At 34.4% G+C, this 19,469-nt stretch overlaps 1 protein-coding gene across 30 annotated transcripts in view; it reads left to right on the top strand.

Moving 5' to 3' along the window:
* LOC132192806 (calcium-activated potassium channel slowpoke) overlaps positions 1-19,469 on the top strand; it is a 45,835-nt gene that overhangs the window by 21,097 nt on the left and 5,269 nt on the right. For 2 of the 30 annotated variants that reach the window (XM_059612969.1, XM_059612942.1), the window contains exons 6-20: positions 146-313; positions 3,089-3,180; positions 6,039-6,149; positions 7,290-7,395; positions 8,703-8,855; positions 9,337-9,492; positions 10,307-10,419; positions 10,687-10,842; positions 10,972-11,048; positions 11,947-12,030; positions 14,861-14,902; positions 16,737-16,799; positions 18,085-18,114; positions 18,370-18,508; positions 18,801-18,872. In XM_059612969.1, coding sequence (XP_059468952.1) covers positions 146-313; positions 3,089-3,180; positions 6,039-6,149; positions 7,290-7,395; positions 8,703-8,855; positions 9,337-9,492; positions 10,307-10,419; positions 10,687-10,842; positions 10,972-11,048; positions 11,947-12,030; positions 14,861-14,902; positions 16,737-16,799; positions 18,085-18,114; positions 18,370-18,508; positions 18,801-18,872 — 1,562 coding nt within the window. Of the gene's footprint in view, positions 1-145; positions 314-3,088; positions 3,181-4,612; positions 4,705-6,038; positions 6,150-6,474; positions 6,581-7,289; positions 7,396-8,702; positions 8,856-9,336; positions 9,493-10,306; positions 10,420-10,686; positions 10,843-10,971; positions 11,049-11,946; positions 12,031-14,075; positions 14,127-14,860; positions 14,903-15,418; positions 15,440-16,736; positions 16,800-18,084; positions 18,115-18,369; positions 18,509-18,800; positions 18,873-19,469 lie in introns of all 30 variants that reach the window. The other 28 variants (XM_059612943.1, XM_059612939.1, XM_059612965.1 and 25 more) reach the window with 25 other exon arrangements.

Below are 19,469 nucleotides of genomic sequence, written 5' to 3'. Positions count from 1 at the left end.
TCTATTAAAACAAGAAAATTAAGAATTCTTTGTACTGCGTTCAATGCTATCCAAATTGCAAATTAAATTACCTAATATTATGTCCTTTTTGAAAATATTCAACAAAATTTAAATGTTTGAGAATAATTTTATTTTATCAATTTAGCTGGAGAATTCCGGAGACCCTCTGGATTTTGAAAATCCACAACAACTTTCCTACTGGACGTGCGTCTATTTCCTAATTGTCACCATGTCCACTGTGGGCTACGGTGACGTCTATTGCCAAACTGTGTTGGGCAGGACGTTTCTTGTATTTTTCCTACTCGTCGGCTTGGTAAGTAATTTTTGCCTTCCTCCGCTTCACATATTTATTTAATAATTAAGACGACGAATTTCAAGTAAGATTAAGACTGATTTTAAGACAGAATTTTCAATATTTGAGGACCTTTTTAAGCCAGAAGTCGAGTACTGAGACACTATTATGAAAGATCAATATTATACTACTTTTCCCGTCCCTCTAAAATTCTCTCCCCTCTAACAAAATCCCGAACCCTTTTATGTAACTTTCTTGTTTCTCTTTTCTGCTTTGCCGTTCCTCTAACAGAGCTGAGTTTGGCTGGAAAATGCAGAATTGCCCTAATTCTCTTACACACGAATGTGTCCGTTCCGAAAAAAGTGGCGTCGACCTGGTGCTGCCTAAATTAGCACGCGTGTCTGTTTGCCCGTTAAGGAGCATCCGTCAATTTTTGTCCAACTAACAGGATATTATAATATTTTCTTACTTCCTTCCATATCTGCACTAACAATTAATTTCCACGTTTTAACAAAAAGAAAACGAGCATTTATTAATTTCACAAAAAAAAAACGCGGAAATGCGAAAATAATTATTATTGTTGTAATTAATGGCCGCAAAAGAGTGCGAGTGGTCGACCGGGCATTACATTTTAATATATATTCTCTTTGGAATTAATCAGCTCATCAGCACCGTCCACCACTCGGCACTACTCAGAGCAATTTACTTATTCACCAGCATGCAACATTTTAATTTCATTATTAACACTCAAATTAATTTCAAAACTGGGACGGCGAGTCGCAAATTAGTGCCATATATTTTGGTGTTTGCATGTTCCAAATTGACCGCGGTAAAAAAAAAATAATATTTTTTGCCAAAAAAAGTACTTCATCTTTATTATAGTGAAAAAAAGAATTCTTCTGAAATTTTAATTTATTTCCATAATTTCTATGCTTACTGCTTGGCATACACTGCTGCTATTTTTCGTTTCGCGTCGTTTATCTTAATTGTACATCTTGCAATCTTTCGTTCCAAAACTGAGTTTTTTCCGCTCAGAGCTTCATTCCATATCATGCACTTCGCAAAGTCAGGGTCATTTTCCTCAGTATTTGAAAATATTAATATTTTAACAGATAAGTTGTATTGCACTATTTTTAAATTGGCTTAGATGCATTTTAAAAATTAAAACTATTTATTTGGTCAATAACATTGGGCAAAAAATTGAAGCTTTGTATCTTTTAGTTGCTTTATTTGATATATTATGATGAGAATCTGGTTCGTTGATTTAAAATTCAAACTAGAATTTGGAGTATTTTTATGTTCTAAATTGCTACTTTTCTCTTGCTCGTGAAAAAGGGTTGCAGGTTATGATCAAAACTGATAAAGCCCTTTTTGGTTTTGAATAAAAACTAGAAAAAAATCTTCAACAAGAAAAAATCTCGTTTTTAACTCCTAAATTAGAATTTTTAATGATTCAAAACGATATTGTTTTATAAAAAGACATTGTTTGTTGTGCAAAACATATTTTTATTTTATTTATTTGTTCCATTTGTAAAAAAATTTATATATTTGTGGAAAATATTTGAGGAAAATGCAAAAACCGACTTTTTCACCCGCCCTTTTTCATTGACCACCCACTTTGAAAGCAATCAGTTTTTTTCAGCCATGTGTAATATTTCTATGAGTGCATTTATGACCATTTTAAAACGCATTCTCTTTGTACCAGGCGATATTTGCGAGTAGTATTCCGGAAATTATTGAGCTAGTCGGGACTAGGTCCAAGTACGCAGGCGAATACAAGCAGGAGCATGGAAAGAGGTAGACATTCGAGAGCGGCGCGCATAATTTTGTCAAATTATGCGGCCCAATCTGTTTGACTCTCTGGCGCTAATTGTACGTGCAGCTGTTGTAAATTACTGTGCCCCACCTTTTCTCGCTTCAAGTGTCACTCTATATAAAGCAAAAAAAATGAAGCCTTCGGAGTGTAAAAGAGTCTGCGAGGTGGACACTCGACGGCGAAGTCACAGAGCTCATGCAAACAACAAAATTTTTCTTTTCGTTTGATTTCGTTGCAACGTTTTCCGCTTTTTGTGTCGCTCTCTCACCAATGAGACTAATGGCAAAGTAAACACTTATACGCAGCTATAGGAAGCGATTTGGAAGAGCAATCGTGGACATTTTTTTTATGTAAAATTTTTATTAATTTCCACCACTAACTGTTTTGCGACTATTGAAATCACACTGCTCCCGAGTTTTTTAATCACAATGAGCCGATTGGCCTAATTATAGTGTTGTGGTGCTGGAGTTTCAAGTTTTTATTTTCTCACTTCTATATTTTTTTATCTAAATGCTGCTGTGAGTGTTGTTTTTCTTTGTAAACCGACTCCGAGGGTTGAAAACTGGTGGAAAATGTTGTTTTCCCCCCTTCGAGTCCGTACTTATATAATTTTGACCGGCCTGGTTATTGACATGATTTTTTGATTGACCCCGAAATTAAGTTTTTTCTTCAACTTTCTTCTACTAGTGCTGTCTGGTTGACGATTAATTAAATGTACCTCCCTCCCTACACTCTCAGTCTGTCAGAAAAAAAGAATCAAATTTATAGGGAAGTAAAATGAGAGCAAAGATAATCTTAAGTCAAAATTTAATTATAATGTGTGCCGTCACTTTTTCACATTAATTGTAAGTTTTAATATTATATACATTTAGTTGACAGAAATTGTTAGTTTCTGCTACCACACTATTTTAATTATAATAATTCCACTCAAGATATTGCTGCAAACTCATTCTTTGTTTTTCCATTTCCAATCTGGTTAGGCTGTTTTTGCGAGCTGGATTCCGGAAATAACCGAGTTGGTGGGCAACCGCTGCAAATACGGCGGCGAGTACAAATCGGAGCGGGGAAGGAGGTACCCTTTTGTCTTTCAAAGATGCGATCATGCTGCTTACCTTCCCAGTTTGACGCATTGTCGATTAATCCACCACATACCGATTATCAGTAAAAACTAAAATGTGCTGCTCAGATTTACTCTCCTCCATCTGTATCTGTATAAAAGTCAAAATTCTCTTATATTATTCTGTATAATACGTTTGTTCTTTTGAGTCTAGCTAGTTGAATTAACCGCCGAGTTTGGACTTTTCATATTAATCCTCTCACATATATAAAATTTGATCGAACTTATATATTAATATTCTAACCATTTATATTATACTCATTGATCTAACTAAACCGGCAGTATGACTACATTTAGGTGCAGAGAATGGTTTTTGTCATGTGGTTGAAAGTGGAACTTTAAACTACCTCCTACACCGTATCTTAATTGCTCTTTTAACGAGAATCTGCATGCTGGTTAAAGTGGGTTTCTCTCCTGATGATAAAAATAAATACACTACATTTTCAAATATAAACCTCTGAAAAAGAGCGAAATAATGAATTGGAATTTATTCACTCTCTCTTGGAAAGATCTACTTTAATCACTTGTAGCAATTGATTTTATTTTTAAACTGTTTCGTCCGTTCCTTTGGTTTTCTCTTTTTATACTAATTAGTATGAGACGTTTCTTGGTAGCATGTGGAAAATCTCTCTCTTATATATACTTGCAACATATATACCACATATATATATTGATAATACCATTTTTGGACCGAATCCTCCTTAAATGAAGGAGACTTTAATGCGGAGCAGAATTTGTGATACTCTCATTTGCTCAATTATTTTTGCTACCGTAGAGTAGAGAAATATTCCTAGAATATTGTCTTCACTCCTCCCCCGATGTAGAGCACACACACATTTTTTGCGACGTCTTTTGAGAAGTATATTTTTGGCACTCTCTCAAAGATCGACGAGACACTTTTCGAGATAAATTACATTAAATCAAGAATTTTTCCAAAGAGAATATTTTGTAATATCTATCGAAATGCTCAAAATAATTGCTCAACCAAGAAACTGATCATAGCGTGGTAAATATGGTATTTAACCGTCATTTTGTGTTGCCCAGTTTATTATATTAATTAATCACTATAACAAACTCGTATTAACTCCTGTCTCAAACACCCCCCACTTGACCCCCTTCTGATTATTTTTATCTCATATATACAAGCGGATCGAAATAATTCAAATTTCTGCATTACTTGTAGAAATGTCTCTTTGATGCAAACGTAAAAAGGTTTCAAATATTTCGACGCCTTTTTTGCATAAAAGTAAAACAAAATTTCTGCAGATTTTTTTTCCACTCTTGGCGATAAATTTTTGTAATAATTAAAACTAACTGTATATATAATTATCTCATTGAACATTTCTAACCCATTTAATTAAAACGTGATTGTTATTCTAAAACGTAGGCGATATTCGCGAGTTGCATTCCCGAAATCATTGACCTCATCGGAACTAGACCCAAGTATGGTGGTACTCTCAAGAATGAAAGGGGACGAAGGTAACTTTCAACATTCTAAACCACAATTTATATATTTTTTTTATCATTGATGGGTATCTTCCCTTTTGATTGGTCGTTTATATAATCAAAATCAGCTCCATAGTCATTGACTCTTAATACATGGTTACTGTACAAATTGTTTTTTTGGCGAATAGAAAATCAGTCACCTTTATTGTCATTTAAGCTTCTATTGTTATAATCCTACCTATAGCGTTCACACGGTTTGATTTGTTTGTTTTTGATGGCCTTTTTTGTGTAGAATACAATTTTTTTTTTACAAAAAAGATTTTTGAATATGAATATTCACAAAAACAATATATACGTCTTGACATTTAGCGCCGCGATGTTTCTTTGACATGTCGAATTTTTCAGCATGCAGAGTTTTTCTTTCGGAATCTCTCGATGTACTTTTTTGTTCTTATACACATTATCATATATATTTAACAATAATAATTTCTCACTGCATAGGATTTTTAGAGGCTAAATATATAATACCCATTTGATTTGGGCAAGGTTAACTTTTTGCTGCTGTAGCATGAAGAACCACACAATCAGTTTCGGGCGAAACCATGATTTTTTTCACTTGTTTACATTTTTCCTGCTCTTTTCACACACACTCTATACTCAATGTCGATGGAAAACTAATAATAAAAATCAAGTCAAATATCTCGGAAAGTGGCAACAAAATTCATCCATTGAAATGCTAAACCATATGATAATTTATAAAAACTTTTAGAAACTCATCCCCGTAATTTAAAGTAGTTTGATTCGAAACTCTCCCCTACTTGTTTAGAATTATATATAATATAGCTGAGGTTGATGAATTAATACACCTATAGTGGTGCGGTTTGTTCAATACTTTCCCCGTCTCTAGAGCCAGATAGTGTTATGGTAAATTTTGTGGTGCATGCTTTGTTGAGAATCTCATTTTGATTTTTGTGTACATACAATAATTAATTACTCTGCTGAGAGTCTTTAACTCTCTCATTAAAAAAAAAAAAATAAGAAACTTCATAACTTCCCTTGCTTGATTGGTGTTTTATTTGATGTTGTGTCTGTCGTTGACTCAATGTTCAAAGTAAGATAAAAACAGGCCCCATAATTTAATTGCATACCCAGGCTGTGGGATGATTCATGCAAAATGCCGGTAGAGCAGGTCCTCGAAACGAAGTAGTCGAGGATGGCGAGGCGTTTTGCACGAGTGGCCGCGCCCGATGCAGCAAAGGAAAGCAGCCCTTAACTGAATTTAAATTCCGCATCAACCCTTCTCGCCCGCTGGCCGAAGGGTTGATTTGACTTTGAAATTATTCACAGAGGCCTTTTCCGCTTTTCAGGCATATTGTTGTGTGCGGTCATATCACTTATGAGTCCGTCTCGCATTTCTTAAAAGACTTTCTCCACGAAGACAGAGAAGATGTTGACGTGGAGGTTGTGTTCTTGCACAGGTAAATATGAGTTTTTCTATTTTTATCAATTTTAAAGATGCAAAAACACCGATTGGCTTTGGTAGTACAAAAAAAAAACATTCGTGAAAGACGTTTCAAATGCAAGTGATAAAATTTTAATGCATTTGACACGGCCTTTCACTCTTTCACAACTAACGAGTTTTCTGTGTTTCCACCTGGGAGAGCTGCAGTGGCGCCGATTTTACAAAATCGATTTTTATCCGAGCTTTTTTTCCAGCATATTATACTTTAGCGGCTGGGCAGCTGAGCATTTTATCAGATTTTTTCGATCGCTATGATTTCTAAAATGTTGATGAACCCGCAGGAAGGAGCCTGATTTGGAGTTAGAAGGTCTTCTAAAGCGTCACTACACGACAGTGAAGTTTTTTCAGGGTACAATGATGAATGCAGTTGATCTTGAGCGCGTGAAGGTAATTGCACTGCCTCACGAAACATTTATATAAATATAAAGAAAAAAAATTATTTTTACCAAAGAAACAGAGAGCAATCAAGTTTCCCCGTTGATTTCCATTTATTAATTTGATATTTATACATATCTCACTCTATATTTTTGGAATTGTATTGTGCATCCTGCAACGATTTGAATTACCATATCTGCGAGGCAAACTAGTCACACAGCATTTTTACATTATTCATAATGGCAGTATATAAGAGAAAATCAATGTATTTTGACTTAAGTTGGGCATGCTCTGAGCTGATCGTGCTGGCATTATTAAAATTTATTCTTATCTCCGATCTCTATTTGATTCGAGAGTATCGTCTCTGCATGACTTTTTGTATAATATCTCATTTTTTTTTTACATATATATTAAATATATATACAGCATACGACATTAAATAACTCTTAGATTTATATTTTTGTGATTGATTGACTGATTGATTAGAGTTGAAAAAAAAAATGCTTTTTTGGCCGGCGTGGCGAAGGTATAGTATTTTTTTAGAATTTCCTTTTTATATATAATCGGACTAAAATTGTCTAATTTGGCCGCTGTGGTGGTGCTGCTGAGAGATGCTGCAATCATGATTTTTTTGTTTTAATTTTATTTTTAAGATACTTTTTTGATTTGTGATGATTTTGTATTTTTTCCAACTTGCTTTAAAACACACGATACGATGCAGAAAGCCACCTGACTTAGAGCTGGAAGGCTTATTCAAGCGCCATTTCACCACTGTAGAGTTCTTCCAAGGGTCAATCATGAATCCGATCGACCTGCAGAGGGTCAAGGTAAGAATCGAACATGCAACACACACCTTGGTGTACGATTTGTGTTGTATAGATGAAAAATTAAGGAGGAGAGAAAAATTCCAGACAAGAATTTTCTTTTCCACAAAGTGTGGTCGTATTCATTTCCACTTTCGTTCAGTGTGTTAATTTTATACTGTGACATATTTTATTGGACAAATTTTGTATTAAAATGAGTTTCCTCCTTCATTTCACTCTATTCTTCAAAGTGGGAAAATGATATTATAATATTATATATAAATAGTGAAAAAAAATGTTTTAACAAAAATACCTTTAATGAAGTTATAACCAAATATACTCCCTCTTCTGATTATATGTCTCGAAACATCAGACACACAGCAATTTATACCAAACCACACAAGTTTAGCGGGAGATAATTAATAATTTAGATCTCAAAAATTACAAACCAATAATTGAGGCAAGTTTAGACCCAATTTAGAATGTTTTGACCTTGGACAAAATTTTAACTTGGTAAGTCGTCTGCCCTTTGATCTCAAAATTAAGCAGATTATCCGAGTCTAGCACCATACATTTAAAAATTACCACACCTTTTTATTTAATATAGAATGAGGGAGTTCGCAAGTTCAGTTTCCAATTAATAACTGTTTAAAAAAATGTAAAACTTGCGGAGTTCCTTGTTTTTTTTTAACCTCTAGTTTATTCATGGACTTTTCAAGTGCAGTAGATTTTTAAAAGGACGAAAAAATTCCTCTGTTAATCTAAAAGTCTTGCTTATACTAACTTCTTTGCTTTTCCAAATTAACAAAATTTTCAAACTTTCATATAAGCAACACCAATTCGTGGATATATCTTTTAGAAAGTAGTGATTTTTATATAATTTGTAACATCTTCTAGTCAATCCAGAGCATTATGATGTCTCTCGTTCGTCATGTTGTCTGTATGTAAATCATTTTAGAGTGGAATGGCAGATTCAGAGTATATATTCCAACTGTTGTCGATGCATGCATGAATGCAATTTACCAATTTTTTTTTTTAATTATATTATTTTTTCGTTCTCCTAGACAGTCGTAATAGCGAAAATTCTCTGCTCAAAAAAGTGCTGCGCGCTTTAGATTTTTGAAGCATGCCCCTTTTTATATACATACCTGATTGTTTTCATGCTTATCTTCAAAAAAATAATTTCAAATTTTTAAACGAAACGATTAAAATTTTGAAGCAAAACAATGGGCTTTTTTAAATTACAGAAAAAAACATGCACAGCCCAAGATATTTAATCATTAATTTTATTTTCAGACAATACTCACATTTTTTGCCTTCTCGCGATTTAGGTTCACGAAGCGGACGCCTGCCTTGTATTGGCAAACAAGTACTGCCAAGATCCGGACGCTGAGGACGCCGCTAACATCATGCGAGTCATCTCGATCAAGAATTACTCGGACGACATAAGAGTTATCATCCAACTGATGCAGTACCACAACAAGGCAAGATACCACACAAATTAAATAATCTCATTTACAATATTTTAAAACATAGTTAAAGTTTTTTAATTCCATAATAATTTTCTGAATAAAAAATATAAATTTAAAGTAACAATTATTTTCTTATTTTGCTGTTTATTTAATTTAACTTTTAAATTTTTTTGTAATTTTTATATTTTTGTTGAAAATAAAACCTCGATAATGATTTTATTTTACTTAATAAATAAAACAAATTTTTTTTTTTATATTTATTAATTGGAGAATTTGCATTTATTTTAACATAGCCCTAAATGAATTTACTTTCGTTTGCAATGGATTGTTTAAATATTGATAAATTTATTCAATAAAATTATAAAATATATTTTTCTTTACAAATTAGAGAAAATAATTTTAATTCATCCAAACGAAATCTGATCCGGAGGCAAATTTCAGCTTTCGTGAAACTTGTTTTGTGCGCACTTTTATATGCTCTGAATTCCCTCAGGCCTACCTTTTAAATATTCCATCGTGGGACTGGAAACAAGGCGACGACGTCATCTGCTTAGCAGAGTTAAAGCTCGGTTTCATCGCACAATCGTGCCTGGCCCCAGGATTCTCCACAATGATGGCGAATTTATTCGCCATGCGCTCATTCAAAACGGTGAGTCAAAACCATTTTTCACTCGTAAAAAAATCTTTCAAATAAAATCTTAATTGAACGCAAAATTAATACGAATCGAGAGAAATTTAAAATTTGAAAAATGATTTTTTTAGTCGCCGCATATGCAGGCGTCGCAGAATGATTATTTAAGAGGCACCGGTATGGAGATGTATACCGAGAATTTGAGCCCGAGTTTTGTGGGCATGACTTTTGCACAGGCGACAGAGTGAGTAGCCGCGGCTTCTCTGCAAACAAGCGGTGCTGTGTCGTACTTTCGTACACGAGAAATCAGGAACGCGCGTTCGAGAGATGCGGAAATAAAATCATCTCTTCCTATTTCTTCACTTTTGTCGTTCCTGTTTCTCACAGAAGCGAACTCAATGTCCGTATCTTGAACTGTGTTTCTTTTACGTGAAGATAAAAAAAAAACGGCGAGACTCAAGGCCGCGCTTTCCAACTTCACAAGTACCTTCAAAACTGCCTCTCTAAAGTTGCTTTTGATGGCTGTTGTATTACGTTCTCCTCTGCTGCTTTGATCCGGTCAATTGTGACATACATAATAATGTTAAATTCCAGTCATGTGTACTTGTACGTCCTCCTCGAAAAGTTGCTGAGAGCATTCTTTCATTCTTGTACATAAACGTTATTGTGACATAATAAATCCAAAATCCACCTATTCAGCACTTTTACCAAAAACTTCCCCTCTTCTTATTGCCATCATTTATCAGTTCAGTGTAAAAACAGGATGAGATTTTTTTATATAATATTATAAAATTCTGTCTCAAATAATTTGCTCAAAGTTTGTGTGCAATAGTCCCCAGATACACAAGCTTGGCAAAATGACTACCTGCAAGGGACAGGATGCGAAATGTACACCGAGACTTTGTCCCCGTCATTCACTGGGATGACGTTTCCGCAAGCCAGCGAGTAAGTCGGCGCCCCTTAAATTTCATACTTACTCTGACGTTATTTACACACACATTCATCACACTTAACAAGTTGAAAAATGATGGCACAGGCCAATTTGCATGCCTTTTCTTCGCACGACCGCTTCTTTCTCGCTCTCTCCGGACCTTCTGCCTTCTTGTTACGTGTGTCTTGTTTGTGTGCGTTGGAAAACAATTGGTTTATTTCGGAAAGATCAGTTGTTTTCCGCAGTGAGGACCAACGTTCATTCTTTGCGATTAATTGCAGGTTGTGTTTCACCAAGCTCAAGTTGTTGTTGCTGGCGATCGAAATCAAAGGCGAGGACGGCAACGACAGCAAAATCTCGATCAATCCCAGAGGGGTCAAAATTCAGGCGAGCACACAGGGTTTCTTCATCGCACAATCGGCCGACGAGGTCAAGAGGTCTGTGCCTAGGCAACCGGAGCGTCTTGACTGACGAGCGTGTTGCATAATTTTGCCAAAATTAATTTTAAAAAAATCATTCATTTGAGCAAATTGATCTAGTTTCTTCACGCACTTTATCTTTTGCAGGGCTTGGTTCTATTGTAAGGCGTGTCACGACGACATCAAGGATGAAACTCTAATAAAAAAGTGCAAGTGCAAAAATTGTGAGTAGCCCTTGATCCAATTATGCATCTTTCTAGAAATTTTCTAATGAGAATTTTTAATTTGATTTATATTTTTCATTTTATATATTTTTTTTACGGTTTTACTTTACAAATTTCTGCCACAGAGTCTTAAAAGATGAAAATAGCTCAACTCTACTTAAGTGAGCCATCGGCGTGATGACATGAATTAATTAATTAAGAGTGCGAGCTATTTTGCAATCTACAATAATTGGCTGATGCTCTCTATCATTATGATTTTTATCCGTGGCCAAAACGAGGCCCACTATGTATTAAATTATTATTTTTTATTTCCATATATTTATATTATTATGCATTGCAGATATAATGTAAAAGTCTATTTATATTATTATTATTATGATAATGTCTATCTCCGTTTCTCTCTTTCGCATGCCCTGTACTCTACTTCTTCAGAACCCCTTTTTCAAAATCAGAAAAAAAGTGAAGAACAAAAATTGTTTGGGTCAAACTTGAATAATCGGCAGAAAAATCCAAATCAGTTCAGCCAAACAAACACAGGATTAGATTTAATAAACCACTTCCCACATAGGCATATAGAAGAGTTTTGTGCATTCCAAAAAAATTGCTAGACGGAGGGTATCATGAGGTTTTCTGTTGTAAATACTCCAAAATTAATCCACTGGACTAACCATTTAGTGAGAAATGTTTGTTGTGGTGCAAAAATACCACACGGCATTGCACCAAAAAAAAATTGCAAGCTTATCTGACTAACCCTTAGTGCCAAATTTAATGGTGAGATACACATTTTTCATTCATTTGAAATAATCTGCGAGGACGATGAATTGTCAGGAACAACAACTTGTGATGCTGCAATATTTGACATGTTTTCTCAATTCTCTGTTTTAATGGACACTTTCAGATGTGGGGATGATGATGATGCAGTCAGGAATGGTGAAACAAGGCGGTGTTAGTGCCTCCAACTATGAGAAATTTACATCAGAGGGTAGGGCTTCATGCAACAAGCACTCGCAGAAATATATAAAATACAATTATTGACTAGAAAAACGCATCAACAGTTTGTTTTCAATTATTTCTCGTAAAATTCTCAAGTTTCCGTTCGATTTTCTCTTTCCTCAAGCTTCCTATATTTGGATTTGTCATTTTCCATTCTTCTCTATATCTCGCATCTTTTTTGGATCTTGGTTTTCCTTTGGACTTTCGATTCAGTTTTTACCTGCATTACAAAAATATTTCTTAACAGTTTGGTATTTCCAATTTTTCTTTATTATTTATTTTCAAAATTGTTTAACATGCTCACATTTTTAACATCCCGGTTGAAGATTTGTGATCCACTCAAAATATTTTAATTTAAGCATAAAAATATGATCCCCAATTGCATTTTAATCAAATCGTCTGATAAAAACAGGCAAGAGGTCAAAATTATATAATAATATAGCTGGAAACCTAAATTGAAAGTAAATTGTTTTCACAAATGTCACTTCTCGTCTGTTTAAAAAGCACTCCTGATAATGCATGAGTGCACAAATTTCCAATATGGATGCTAACATATCACCAAACTAAATCAGAAGTTCGCGCAATTCTAAATTGATGCTGTTTTGAAGAAAAAAAACGCTGCGAATTTTTTATTTGCTTCTTCATGTGCCGGAAACTGCTGCTTTCACTGTCTGCGCCCTCCAGCATAACTAATTGTGCTGAAAATTAATTTAATTCATTCAAAAAGAAAAATGATTTTTAACTGTAATGCAGGTAACTTAATTAATTATGCTCACTTTTTGTATTGGTAAAAGAACGATCGGTAAATATTTGTTTAAATTTTCTTTCTTTTTTTGGATGAACCGATTCTTGGTTTTTTTTAGAGGTCACCATTGACTTAATTGTCCTTCTGCTATTTGCTGCTGGCGCTGATGCTGCTATTATTTAATTTTTATTTTTGTCCAGTATATATAAATAAAAAAAAAGGATGAGCTGCTGCATTTTCTGTCAAACGTGAACTAAAAATCGGAAATTAATTTTATTATTACTATTATAAATGCTTTAAATTTTTTTACATGATTCTGTCTCACTCGGATTGATGAGGTGCCAAGCACACTTAAGCCTGAGAATCACGCGTGGGCAGTAAAATGAGACATAATTAATTTCATAAAAAATAATTAATGAATTGAGAAATTCAAAATAGTTGATAGATTCATTAATTCCAACTAACATTCCAAACTGCATGGATATAAATAAAGTCTGAAAATTAGTCCCTCCTCACAAAACTCAAACCCCTGTTTAAATGTCATTTTGCTGCACACTTTACAAACAATCAGTTCGTCAAACAATATAATTTAATCAAATTTAGATTCGCCAAAGAGCAATAAGGGCAAATAACTGTGTCTTGCATCGCACTCAATACCAACTTTGGCTAGGAGCTTGCTGAATCTCTTTTTGAGTCAATGAATCCAAAATCTAGCTAGGACAGCTGAGCCTGATTTCTTTTTACTTTTCTGTAGCCTCTGAGTCTAAACTTTGGTCACTTCAATGCAATATTTTTTCGTACGTCCCTCACACAAATAAAAAGGAATAAGCTTGCAACGTCGAAGAAATTCCAAGGAAAAAACCTCCGATTGACATAAAAAAATTAACACGTTCAACACTTATTTTCGTGGGTTGAGGTATCACATTCATAGTGGCGATAGGGTTATTTTGTCAACAATCAATACACCCCTCTCTCTTTCCCTTTGCTGTCTTCGCACACTTCAAAAAAATCAGTCAGATATAAAACTAACACACACGGCGTTTTGTGAAATATGCGAAATATTATAAATTAATGGTTTTTATTTTTGTAAAAATATTTAGGAAAAATCTCTGTGACAGGCGTGTTTCATTTTGAAAAGAACTCGTCAGTGTCTATATATTTGTTGTCATTTATATATTTTTACTTATTATCATTATTATTTATTATTTTCATAAAATGTGACTAAAATAGCTTTGTTTTTAACATCAACTATATGTTTCTAATTTTTCTCTGCCCTATTCATCTCATAGTGGCTACTTTTCGGAAGGGTGTTCGTGCTATACAGTTATTCGGAAGGGCAAGTACGTATCACACACGTGTATCAACTTACTTTCAAACCAAGAGTGTTTTTTTATTCACACATTAATTTATTATACACAAGATTTTTTCATTGGCTCTATATATAATTATCTCTCTTTGTTGTTCCCCGTTGAGATAAAAAAAAATAATCAAAGAATCTTTCAAAAAGAGAGCGCTGCAAAAATGCTTTTCTTAACCTCGTTTGACCGCTTTTTTAAAATAATAAGAAATCCATTTTGACGTTCTCTCTCTCCATTCACGTTTCCTCTGTCTCTCCGCGATTCACTCGTGAAAACTGTAGGCTTTCGTGTTTTCGTCTCTCATTAAAAATAAAAAATGACACAGTTCCCTTTTTGCAACGAATCATTTCATCCATTTCTCATAATCATCAATGTTTCACCTGTGTCTTATTGAATGTGTGTTGTTGTGTGATTGAACGGCGTCAAAATGTTTTGTAATCTTTTATAACAACCAACCGTGAAAACCGACTAATTTTTGTGTCTATCTTTTCCATATTTACTCGTTCAAACGGAAATCTCTTTCGGATTTTCAACCATTTTTGTTCGTATTTCCAAATTTATAAAAGAAAACACACTCAACACTGCTTTTTTTCAAATTCACAACACAAATACTTTTGTGCGATTGGCATACGAAACGAACACGCTATGTTTTATTGCTCAGATTGGATATTTATTTGTTTTTTAATGTATTTTTCTTTTTCACCTCGTTGTTCTAGATTCCTGTTTAAAATCGGAGAAAACTTCATTTTCTCGTGCGTGTGAGTGTATAAGTGTCGTTTGGTGTGCCTTTTGATTGATTTTCTCGTCATAATCGATGTCATTTTCCGCAGAGATTTTTAAACACTAACACTTCTGTTGAAAAGATCGATCGCAAACTCATTTAATCCGAACCCACCCTCACATCACATTAGCTCTCCCGAGTTCATTTTCTTGATAGACCTTTTTTAACCCAATCTCTATAATCAGCAGGGTGTTCTAGAACTTTGATGGCTTTATATTTTAGAAGTTATCGAAAAAATAATCAGTGTTTGGTGTGTCCTGCTCCAACTTTTTTGATAAAAATTTCGGCAAAACGCGGGGCCAAAATTATAATAACGATGCCACATAAAACAGAGTCAATTTTTAACGAACAGAAAAAAAACACTACAATAATTCATATACATTTGGCTTTGTGTATGGCTAGTTGCTCATTTCTCGTCAACATTTTCGACCGTTGTTCTAATTATTATTATTCTATCTGTCCTTTTCAATACTTACTCTCTTCATCCACATAGGCGAGGATTATTCCTATGAAAGTAAGTTTAGGCGATTACTTTCCAATTTTCATTTCTATATACTAAAGAAAGTTTGTACAATATGCTAAAAATCACATTTTTATTTTGAACCAGTAAAAATATACTGTGTGCTTATTATTATAAATAAATTAAACATTACATTCATATTTTATATAATTTATAAATAAAGTCCACACTCTACTGTCGGTGAAAATGAGATGATGGTTGACATTAAAATGACATTCCGTGTTGCAATATTTTCCATTTTAATATTTGTTCTCATTATTTATTATTTTGGGCAAGGTGTATTATTATTATCATTTGATTTCAGAGCCACCCATATTTCAAATTTTGAGTGTTTCTGTTTGTATATTATCTAGAGACTTACTTAGGAGTCGTCAGCACTGAAATGCGTTTTTAACTCACGCTAATTTTTGCTGCCAAGTTGACCATTATTATAATCATACATTTGAGAACCAGCTCACAAAATATCGCGCTTCTTTGAACCAAAAGAAAAGTTATACCGGCGGGTGTACGATTAGCTTATATAGGGATCGAAGAGGGTGTATTTTGAGACCCTGAACTAATTCACATAAAATGTCCTCGCTTAACCCCATCGACATTCGGCGATTTTCATTCTCTAAAGTTGGGGTTAGTTCAAAATGTTTTATGTGAAAAGGAAGTAAATAAAGTAAGCCCCTCGCGTTGGGTTTTTCCGAAGAATTAATCAAAACGAGAATACAAGAAAATATTGCATGGGTTGGGAGCACTTTGTTTGCCGTTTGCATAATCCGCTTGCCTGCTTGATGCATGTTGCTTGCGCTACTTGGTGTGCTGATAAAAAATATTTTTTCTGTTTTTCGATTTCATTAGATCAAAACTCACTTGCAGAAGTACCGTGCACGTGCGCATGCTAATTTTCTGTCTCTATTATATTGGTGTGTCTTTTGATGGATTTGCTGCTGACTAAACGATTAATATATTTAAATATTATCAAGCCAAAGTATTTTTGGCATTATACTGTTGTGTGTTTTTAAATGTTAGTGATAATCGCAGAGTCGAACATTTTCTTATTATCTGCTAAAAAGTTGTTTATCAAATAAATTTCACTCGTTCAGTCAAAAGTCTCGATTTTCACCTTTTGATATGATTAAAAAATTCTTGCTTAATTGGCCCGACTATTTTCTCACGAAAATCGGCCACGACTCGTAGTCGCGAGTTGTGCGCCGATTTTTGGTAAAATTTTAAACTCTCGGGTCCCTGGGAGGGAATTTCAATAAGATTCTTAGTCATTTTTTTCTTGGGCTGTTTCTTGCAGATGACTTCCACCCTCCCCCCACCTTTACGCCTCCAGAGTTACCAAAGAAGGTGCACGTAAGAGGTACTATTTTTAAGACAAAAGGCGATTTTACTCTTCTATTCTAATCATTAAGCAATCTGTTTCACGTCTCACAAACCTTCTCTCACCACCGAGATGGTCTGCAATTTTCCTTCCCGCTCCAAATTTTTTTCCAAATTTAATCCTTCCCAAAAGAAAAAGAAAAATAATATATGATGTGCACGCCTTTCTGGTTAAATTAATAATTTACTAAACCCTGATCCAACCCTTAATTGTTAGACCATTCATCCCACTTAAACCACCACTACTTTTCTTGACAATCGAGTGTGCTTGTAGTATGTAATTGTTCAAATAGTGCATTTCTACCAATTAATATATTATTCCCTTTCCGTAGAAGAACACACAAACACGACACATGACACATTATAACAGAACACCTTTTCAAGCAACTTTCATTTATTCTTCTGATATTGCTATCCTCTCTATTTTAACGCCGTAAATATGGCAATAATAAATTTATTTTTAAAACTTTTTGACAAATTTGTGCTTTGAATTTTCTTGACAGTATTTTCATGAAGCAACAACACACAACTATTCGAAAACACTAAACTGACTTTTTTCGCGGTTTTTGTACAGTGTCAACCTCATTGTGTATTTTTGTACAGAAAAGTGCTTTGATTCAAACGGTAACAACCTGTTTAAATTTTAAACAACACACCCTACGAATGATGTAAAAACTCCAGCCTTTTTCTCCCGTCTTACTTAAATCAGAGCACATTCAATATACTTATTAGTCACGCGTAGTGTCCCCCATAGGATTAAGGTGCATGATAGGCTAATTAATTGGAAGGATTTTCTCAATAATTGCACGACAACATTTAAAAAAAACTAATACCTTACATCAAATAATATGTAGCCATTTAAAATTGTATTAACTTTTAAAATTCCAATTAATTAGCTTAGAGCAAATCTATATTTAAATGTTTCTTAAGACTAACTGAGCAGAAGTAACAATTTTAACCATACTAATAGCTTAGCTAGAGATTTTTGCCACCCTTGATCCTTTTCTTTCCACCCCCCGAGCCGAGGAAACTACTTTTGTCACAAAAGAATTAGTCTCTCTCGCCCCTCCTGGAAGAAACCCGCCCTGATGTCGATCAAATTTTCACTCACTCTCACGCAGATCATACCTGAAGCAATAAGTTTTATTAAGGCTAGGGATTAGGGAACGTTAGGACCCCAGCACACTCAGTATGTCACTAGCATTTAAAATTCGTGTGAGAGATTGCCAGAGCCACGGATTAATCGTTGCCGAATTCCATTGCAGGTGAAACGCAACGCGAAAGAGAAGATGCAAGTGAGTAAAAACAAATTTTTTTAATGCTTATTGATTAATAAAAAATTAAAATTATATTTGGTTTAAATTTTTTTAAAGTCCCTCCTAAATTCTCATTTTAATTAAAGTAGAAAAATTTACTATAGTTTTTCTTGTGCAACGATTTTTAATTTTAATAAATGGAGTAAAAATTGCATTTAATTTCGTTTAGTATAAAAAATTAGCAACAAACTGATTTTGTCAATAATCTTAAATGTATTTTCTTTCAATTTTCAGTGCTGGCTAATCGCGGTACGCCTCGAAATGTCCCTCAAAATGCACTGATGAACGCGACAACCAAGCAGATCAGTAAGGTCAAGGGCACCGCCAATCGCAACACGCCCGACCTGACCTCTCCGAACCAGTTCAACAACAGGTACGGTTCCGACCGACGATCTAGAGCTCTTTCGGGAAAACGCCCCAAGCTAAACCATAATCATTCAAATGTGCACCAGCACCAATTGGCGCACAATTAATAATCGTTCTCCACATTTTCATTTTTTTTCCATTCAAAAACTCACTTATCCATGTGGCGCTTCCACCGGACTTGGCGGAATTAGTTTCCTAACAACAGGGTTAATTCCGCCAATCGACTATTCCGCACCACCACCGTCTCTCTCTCTATCTCACTCAACTGGGCCGTGTGCAATATGATTCTTGCATTTCAGAAACCAGCAACAGGAAGACACGTCAGGCGGGTACCCTGGCTATCACCTCGCATACGAAGTGAAAAAGCTCATGTAGGCCCTCAATTCATGGAGTCTGTTGTTATTATTCCTTCTTTCGATATACCTTGTCAAACAAAATTATTGAGTCGATATCGTGTACAGTTTTGAACTATTCCAAATTTTAGTTGAAATAAGCTAGAAACCCCATTTTAGTTGTTTACGTGTCGCTGTTAATAAAATGTTTTGTCGCGAACAATTTTTAAGCATGGACGGAGGCGAGACATAATATATTTTTCAAAACTTTTTATAGGCGTTTAGGGGATGAATTCATGATGCATGTAATTTGTTACTCAAATTACTTACACACACATACATCAACAGCCATGCACGCTCGCTTGCAGCACCACACGAGATATTTTGGCTATTTTTCACACTTCTTTTTATTACATACTTTTAATTTTTTTTTGAAATATATAATACATTTTTAATACAAGCAAGGATTTTGCTGTTTCTCATTTTGAGATTTTAGTTAAAACACAGACAGCAGTTATTGAGTCGTTCCGTTCCGAGCATTAGAAGGCCTGCGTCGTTTTTAATTTTCATATTGTTTTATTTTTGTTAATTATTCCAGTTGAATGGATGTAGCACGCGGTGTACATTACTTTCTCT

Source organism: Neocloeon triangulifer, unplaced genomic scaffold (genome assembly GCF_031216515.1).
Source record: "Neocloeon triangulifer isolate White Clay Creek 2 clone unplaced genomic scaffold, ASM3121651v1 ptg000003l, whole genome shotgun sequence".
Classification (NCBI taxonomy): Eukaryota; Metazoa; Arthropoda; class Insecta; order Ephemeroptera; family Baetidae; genus Neocloeon; species Neocloeon triangulifer.
The sequence above is the reverse complement of the archived record's forward strand: the minus strand, read 5'-3'. Positions and strand labels throughout refer to the sequence as shown.